This window comes from Palaemon carinicauda, chromosome 17 (genome assembly GCF_036898095.1).
Source record: "Palaemon carinicauda isolate YSFRI2023 chromosome 17, ASM3689809v2, whole genome shotgun sequence".
Classification (NCBI taxonomy): Eukaryota; Metazoa; Arthropoda; class Malacostraca; order Decapoda; family Palaemonidae; genus Palaemon; species Palaemon carinicauda.
The window spans coordinates 21,077,121-21,086,100 of record NC_090741.1 but is presented as its reverse complement, the minus strand read 5'-3'; the positions used below and the strand labels follow the sequence as shown (position 1 = coordinate 21,086,100).

At 36.8% G+C, this 8,980-nt stretch overlaps 1 protein-coding gene across 1 annotated transcript; it reads right to left on the bottom strand.

Moving 5' to 3' along the window:
* Positions 1-4,358: 4,358 nt before the first annotated feature.
* On the bottom strand, positions 4,359-8,125 carry LOC137656241 (uncharacterized). The gene is made up of 2 exons (XM_068390412.1): positions 7,253-8,125; positions 4,359-6,631 (listed from the first exon to the last, which is right to left on the bottom strand). The coding sequence occupies exons 1-2, from the start codon at positions 8,016-8,018 to the stop codon at positions 4,359-4,361; spliced, it is 3,039 nt and encodes a 1,012-aa protein (XP_068246513.1). The 5' UTR covers positions 8,019-8,125.
* Between the last annotated feature and the right edge of the window lie 855 nt (positions 8,126-8,980).

Sequence of the window (8,980 nt, the reverse complement as noted above, 5' to 3'; positions counted from 1 at the left end):
AAGAGAAGAGGTAAGAGTGACGATGACAACAAGAGCAGAAAAGACATTAAGTAATCGGAAAGCTGTAGATGGAAGAATGTTATTAGCAAAGTTTAAAACAAAAGTTATATATGAATAATATAGTTTGCTATACATCAACAAATGATTCCTAAGAAAAAAAATAAAGCTGAATACTATGAATATCTGCAGAGCGTAATTGATAAGATCCCAGAGAGAGATAAGAAAAATTGTAATTGGTGACTTCAATGTTAATATTAGGAGGAGTAATGAAGGTATAAAGAATATGATGGGTCATTGGAATTACTCTTTTCCAACACAAGAAAATTCACAGATATAAAGGACTTTATTTTGTGGCAATTGTAGAAATCAAATAGATCACATAGCCATTAATAAAGAGAGAAGGAAGACTCAGAGAAATGTAAGAAGCACTAGAGGTGCAGATATTGGTAGTGATCACCAGCTTCTCATTGGCACACAGAAATTAAAACTGAAAGCACCCAACAGAAATGTATATAGAATACCTAGGTTTAATGAAACCAAGCTTCTGGAAGAAGAGTTCAGAGAAACATTTGCAAGTGAATCTATGAATCAATTTGCAGTCATACATACTTTTCGAGATAAAAAGTAGACAGATCGTAAAGAATTTTGTGATATTAAGAATATATACCAGGCAGAGGATAGTTAAGTTTTAGGGCATAATGTTAAAAGGAGAAAGCCATGGATATCAATAAATACTTATGATACTATAACAAGAGACAGTGACAGAAATTGACCTTTTTCGAGGAAGTAATAAAATATACGAGGTAGAGCATACTAAGTATCCCTGTATCGATGGTGAGATAAAAGGAAAGCATAGGATGTACGGAGATGAATGTATTACATCTAACCCTTTTCAGTAAAGGTTTTATACATGTATATCACTGTTTTGTATTATGTTGACCAATATCAATGACATTCAAGGCTAATAAGAAAGTTGTCTTTCAACTGATGACGAGGTAGGATTCGGATGGCTGAGACTCGCTTCTGTAACTTAAGAAGTGAGTATACAGTAGATTGGTAGGATCCATCGGGAAAGGTAATATTAGTTAATTCTTGCTATGTTCAATAGGTAACTTTAATGAAGTCAGGTGAGACATCGTTAGGTCAAATAACATAAAATATATAGGCAGGGTGATATGTTTGAATAGAAAAGATTAACTAACATTAAGTAAAATTAGAGAGATTTTTATTAGATTAAATCACATTACCGTAAATGTAAACCACATCATGTCTCGCCATCGGAAACCACTCCCTAGTACAGCCCAATTTTACACCAAACAGGAAGTACAATGCTTCAAAAGGGTTTTTTCGTTTTGATTTTCACTCTTTCATTACCACCAGCTCTGACAGTAAAAGTGTTATTGCCATCGAACAATCGGCTATTCATTCCCGTTCTCGTTGAACCTGAAATGCACTGATCCCTTTTGATTCATCACATTTCATCGCCTCAATAAAAAGTAGAATATTTTTGCGGGTTTTTTATTTCAATGGAAGCAAAGGGTTTACATTTAATGCTCTCTAAAACGTCGATCGTTGAATAAATTCTGCATATCTGTCATAACAGATATCTTTTTGTATTATGGAAATATATAAGATGGGCATAACCAAATGTGAGAGAGAGAGAGAGAGAGAGAGAGAGAGAGAGAGGAGAGAGAGAGAGAGAGAGAGAGAGAGAGAGAGAGAGAGAGAGAGAGAGTAATTAATTTAACTTACGTTCTTATAAATCATAAGTTCTTAATAACTTTCATCATGATGATTAAATGCAAAACAATCTTCTTCCATAATCTTAGCTTTGTCTCGAAACCAAACAATAAACCAAAGAATCAGTTAATCAGTTCATAAGATAACTATCATAATATTAACACCATAACTTTCAACCATCTCTCAGTAACTAAAAGATCAAGATAAGCAAAGTCAGGATTCAGAATGCAAATCCCGATGATCTTCATTAACAAACTCCGACGACCAGGACTAGTGTTGTGGAGGATTAATTTTATTTTAATTTATTTTTTTTGTTTGCCAAATAGAGAGAGAGAGAGAGAGAGAGAGAGAGAGAGAGAGAGAGAGAGAGAGAGAGAGAGAGAGAGAGAGAGAGAGAGAGAGAGTTTATTTACTTAAGTTTTGTCAAATCGCAAGAGAGAAAGTGTTTATTTGTTTTAGTTTTGTCAGAGAGAGAGAGAGAGAGAGAGAGAGAGAGAGAGAGAGAGAGAGAGAGAGAGAGAGAGAGAGAGAGAATGTGTGTTTGTGTGTGCGTGTGTGTTTGTGTGTCCGTGGTGCGCGCCGAAGAACAATTAGTAGTTAGCGAATGATTGTTTGTAGTGGGAAAGACTGTCGGTATATTTGAGGTTGTTTGTTTACATTTTTAGCTAGGTTAGGGCGGTAATGAATGCCTTTGGCGAAAGGATTTTCTATTTGACTGTAGCTAGAGTCGGTTTTTTTTTTTTTTTTTTTTGTTCATCTTTAGCCGGCTGTGAAGTGTTCTTTTGTATCGGAGTAAGTACTGTGTTACGGACCAATTCTTAAATACCTCAAAGTTTACTGCCGCTAGATTCCGGCACATAACATATTTAATTTATTGTCCTTGTATCACTTTATACATATATAGCTCAAGCTTTAATAATAAAGATCTTCAGCAGAAACATTAGAGTGGAATAATAAAACATAACAAAACATTTTAAATAATTATTAACAAAAGAAGAACCCATAAACGTATAAAGTTAGTAATGAAAAAAGTTACAAACAATCCAATTGAAAGTTACAATAGTTAATGAAATTCGGTAAGTTACAGTTTCTTAAACGGAGGTGAGGCAAGAATTATGTATTTAATAATACTGATCCAAATGATCAGGGGGACACCCCACGGGAACATCTGCAAGAGGGACATAACCCATCGTTGCTACCAACAGTCAACAGGGCTAACTTCCTCATTGAGGCAAATCCTCATCAACTATATCGTCTGGGAACCTATACCGTGCAAGTCCATTGAAGCATTCAGCTTCCACAAAGCGCGCTTTCTAAATAAACTCGCTACCTTCGTAGCCAACGATGCACGATACCCAGAACGATCACTGAAGTATAGCCATAATCACACTCGCAACGCACAGCTATTCAAATGTCCACTCTCGTCTACTGCAGAGTTCCGTGTCCCGCCTGAAGTACACCTCACGCCTCCAACGTCACCTGCTGTAACAGTAATATTGACATATGATTAGGGAACTATGGTATCTGAAGAATATGAAATAACCCAAAACAGTAGTTTTGGAAAGAATTATTTCTTACAAACTATTACGGGATCGTAACACCCCCACCCTTAACAAAAAATCACATATTTTATTAAAGTGAATGCTAGCAAGCAAAATAATCTTAGTAGCAATATAACCTGCAGATTTCTTTCCAAACCTTATCTCCACAAAGAAAAACAAAGTTGCACACAATAATTCCTTTACAATAGTCATGCAAAGTATACAATCTACAGACTAAACAAAACATAGGACACCTTACAAAATTCTCAATAGAAAAGCAAGCAGATTAATTACATATACAAAGCAAACATGCGGGATAACATGATTACATTCTAGACAGGGCATCTGGTATATTGTTATCTTTGCCAGGAATGTGAATAACTTCCAAATTATAATCCTGCAAAAACATTGCCCAGCGGGTAAGTCTACGATTTTTATTATTGAACTGCTGGATATATTTCAGTGGATTGTGATCTGCATATACTATAACTTTACCACTCTGAGCACTAATATATGCTTCGAAATGCAGAAGAGCTAATATAAGAGCAAGAGCCTCTTTTTCTATCACTGAATACTTAACCTGATGCTTATTCAATTTTTTAGAAAAATATGAAATCGGATGACTTACTCCATCCTCACACACCTGCAGCAGAACAGCACCTACCCCTTGATCCGAGGCATCTACCGCAAGGCTAAAAGGAAGTTCAAAGTTTGGTGCCCTGAGAACGGGACTAGAAGTCAATACACATTTAACTATTTCAAATGACTCTTTACATTTGTCATCCCACACAAATTTGGAATGCTTTCTCAACAAATTGGTTAAAGGTGCAACAACATCTGAATAATTAGCAACGAAACGGCTGTAGTAACCAGCCATTCCTAAGAATCTCTGCAATTCTCTCTTTGATGAAGGTACAGGGAATTCTTTAATCTTTGCAACATTAACCTCTTTAGGAAGTACTTCACCTTTCCCAACTACATGACCCAAAAAGGTTACAGTAGCTTCACAAAAGACAGACTTACTGAGATTAATCACCAAACCAGCATTGGACAGAGCAGTTAACAATTCCTCCAAAATCACCAGTGGGTTTCAAAGTCATTAGAATAAACGATGATATCATCAATATAAACAACACAATTTTTTATTCCCCGAGTAACCATGGCCATTAATCGTTGAAAAGTGGCAGCGGCGTTCCGCATGCCAAAGGGCATCACTTCGAATTGATACAAACCATCAGCTGTCACAAACGCCGATACCTCCTTTGCTCGATTACTCAAAAGGACCTGGTAATATCCTTTTAGGAGATCAATTTTCGTAATGAACTTTGAATTTCCTACCTTATCAATGCAATCGTCAACACGCGGAATAGGAAAAGAATCTGCCTTTGTTGCTTTGTTGACCTTGCGATAATCAATGCATAATCGATTTTGTCCATTCTCCTTTGCAACAACTACAATTGGTGAGCTCCACGAACTGCTGCTGGGTGTAATTAAATTATTAGTTAGCAAATAGTTTATTTCCTTTTCAACAAATTCTTTCTTAACAGGATTTAAGCGATAAGGGGCTTGCTTAATTGGCGTTTCACTCTCTAATTCAACATCGTGCTGTACTAAAGCGGTCCTACCTGGTGTATCTCTGACAGTCTCGGGAAACTTCATTAACACTTTCAGTAATCCATTAATTTGGTTAGTACTCAGGATAGGACTTCTACACACATTAGGTAACAAAACAGAATTATTACCCGGCCAAGCAAATTCTTTCTCCGAAGTTACACATTTCGAATTAACCTCCTCTGAAACAGACAAAACCACTGTTTTCTCTCGCTCAAAGTACTTTTTTAACATGTTAATATGACATTGCAAATTACGATCAGGAAGCTTAATAATGTAATTCAAATCATTCACTTTGCTTAGAACTTCAAAGGGTCCCAAAAACTTATTCTGTAACGAACCTCTTACACCCTGTGACAAAACCAGTACTTTATCTCCAGGAACAAAGACCCTTTCCTTAGATTTTAAATCATACAAAGATTTCATCTTGCTTTGACTCTTCAGTAAATTACTCTTTGCTATTTCCCACATTTCGTAAAGCTTGCCCTTACCATCATTAATTAAATCAGCAATATTCACTTCGCTCGGCCCATTAACTTCCCAAACTTCCCTTAACAAGTCTAATGGACCTCTTACATTATGCGCAAACACCAAGTTGAATGGAGCAAAATTTGTTGACTCATTTGGTATAGACCATACTGCAAACAACAAATAAGGAAGATATTCTTCCCACAAACCAACCTTTTCATTGCACATCTTCCGAATCATTGCCTTCAAAGTTTGGTGGAATCTTTCTACAATTCCCTGTGACTCCGGATGGTATGGAGTAGAAGGTTTATGTTCAATTCCAAAATTCTTAAACTGCTGCAGCAATAGTTTAGATAAAAAATTAGTTCCACGATCAGACTGGATGGTTTTAGGAAGACCAAACCTAGAAAAATAAGTGATCAAATGTTTGGCAATGACCATAGCTTTCTGGGACTTAAGAGGGATAGCCTCGGGATATCTGGTTAACCTGTCTATGATAGTTAATACGTACTCAGACCCTACTTTCGAACGAGGTAAGGGACCCACAACATCAATGACTACATGCTCGAAGGGTTCTCCTAAAGAAGGAATGGGAGAAAGGGGAGCCTTAGGAATTACCATATTAGGCTTACCAGAAATTTGGCACTGGTGACACGTCTTACAATATTTCTTGACATCTCTTTTCAGACCTTTCCAATAGAAATTTTTCCTAACCCTATCAAAGGTTTTAGTAATACCCAAGTGACCAGCAAACAAATCATCATGAGCTTTTCTTAATATACCATCTCTGAATTTAGAAGGTACAACAATTACCCTATGCTTCAACAGATTTCCCTCTCGTTTCCGAATAGGAACAATTACTTTATAGAGAACTTCATTATCCACTTCATAATCTACTCCTTTACCCTCTTTCAACTTAATTTTAATATTTTTAATCTCAATGTCTTCATTTTGAACCCTTACTAGGTCATCTCTATTCCAATTCATTACTTTTTCAGAGCAAATAGATTTATTGTTACTTACGTGATCTAATGAATCTGCATTAAATAAACTCTCCAAATCAGGATGCTCAACTTCAAAATCGGTACTTTTGCCTGACCTAGTTGTCACAAGCACAGTTTCAGGTTTAGGTACTAACACCTGTGGATTGGCAAAAACTGTCGGATTACAACTTACTTTACCTTGAGCAAGATCATTTGCCAAAACAACATCAACCTCAGGTATGGGGAGAGTATCAACAACCGCAAACTTAGCCTCCCTGGCAACAATGTCTGAAAAAAAATACAGTTCAACTACCGGGCAAGATATCCACTCGTTTCCAACACCTTTAATAAGTTTATGCTCATTCAACCTTTTACTGCCCACTGGAATGGCTTTCCGTAGAATTAAAGATTGAGAAGACCCTGTATCTCTAAGTACATTGACATTATGACCCTTTTGCCAACTTTCAAGTGTGCTAATTTTACCTTGAGATTTAAACCACTTAAAGTCGTCATCCACTATCTGTTTATTATTAACGAGCATGGCAGAATCCCTTTTAGGACACTTAGTAGCTATATGCCCATTTTTACCACAACAAAAGCAAGTTACCCTGCCCTGGTACTTGGATTTAAAATGCTTTTGGGAAGAAGCAGGAATACTCTTAAATTGATTACCATCATTAGCAGTTACGTTAACCCCTGTAGGCAATTTAACAGTTTCACAAGTATTATATTTACCTTTAGCAGCAGGCTTAGAATAACTATTATGAGTTATCACATACCCATCAGCTAACCGAGCAGCACTCGCTAAATTGTCAATTTTCTTTTCATCTAAGAAAATGCAAAGGTCTTTAGGCAAATTGTGCTTAAAATTTTCCAATAACATTAACTGACACAATTTAGCATACTCACAATTGACATCGCTGGATCTCAACCAATTTTCAAAATGTTTCTCCATTTCACGAGCAAACTCCACGAAAGTTTGATTGGAGGATTTTCGACTGTCACGAAACTTTACTCTGTAGGCTTCAGGAACCATCTCATAAATCCTTAAAATGGCTTCTTTCACTTTAGCATAATCTTTACTATCTTCTAACGACAGAGAAGCCCAAGCCTTTAGGGCCTTCCCGGAGAAAGCAGTCTGAGCCATGAATGCCCACTTATCCTCACTCCAATTGAAATTTGCTGCTACCTTCTCAAAAGCTATGAAAAATTCTACGACGTCACTCTCGTCAAACTTTGGTACGTACTTCAACATACGGGAATCTTCATTACCAGAAATGGGAGATTGGGAACCCGTCAGCCTGGCCAACTCCAACTCATGATCACGTTTCTGCTGTTCATTTTCTAACTGCTTCATACTAAGTTCATGTTCACGCCGCTTCTGTTCATCTTCAAACTCGAGTTTTTTCAAATCAAGTTTCAGTCGAAGCTTCACTACCTCACAGTCTTCGTCGATTTCTTCTTCCAAAAGCTTGAAGTCAACGTCCACTCCATCCGGAACAAGATGCGCTATAATACCTTTCCTTATGTCATCATTAGTACTACTAAGCGTAAAATCCAACTCTAAATAATCCGACACAACCAGCAGTTCCGACTTTTTAATAGTAAACAATTTACTACGCCTATTGTCTCTACTAAGAAAACGAGCGGCATCGTCAGTAGTTTCAATTTCCATGTTTTTATCATTAATTATACAATCCAACTCAATGACACTGCTGAAGATCCCGCTGAGGATGCCAAAAATATGTTACGGACCAATTCTTAAATACCTCAAAGTTTACTGCCGCCAGATTCTGGCACATAACATATTTAATTTATTGTCCTTGTATCACTTTATACATATATAGCTCAAGCTTTAATGATAAAGATCTTCAGCAGAAACATTAGAGTGGAATAATAAAACATAACAAAACATTTTAAATAATTATTAACAAAAGAAGAACCCATAAACGTATAAAGTTAGTAATGAAAAAAGTTACAAACAATCCAATTGAAAGTTACAATAGTTAATGAAATTCGGTAAGTTACAGTTTCTTAAACGGAGGTGAGGCAAGTATTATGTATTTAATAATACTGATCCAAATGATCAGGGGGACACCCCACGGGAACATCTGCAAGAGGGACATAACCCATCGTTGCTACCAACAGTCAACAGGGCTAACTTCCTCATTGAGGCAAATCCTCATCAACTATATCGTCTGGGAACCTATACCGTGCAAGTCCATTGAAGCATCCAGCTTCCACAAAGCGCGCTTTCTAAATAAACTCGCTACCTTCGTAGCCAACGATGCACGATACCCAGAACGATCACTGAAGTATAGCCATAATCACACTCGCAACGCACAGCTATTCAAACGTCCACTCTCGTCTACTGCAGAGTTCCGTGTCCCGCCTGAAGTACACCTCCCGCCTCCAACGTCACCTGCTGTAACAGTAATATTGACATATGATTAGGGAACTATGGTATCTGAAGAATATGAAATAACCCAGAACAGTAGTTTTGGAAAGAATTATTTCTTACAAACTATTACGGGATCGTAACATACTGTTTTTATTTATTTTTGTTAGGCGCGATAATGAATGATAGAAAGTTATTTATTTATCTTTGATTATAGTGTGATAGTTTAGTTAGTTAGG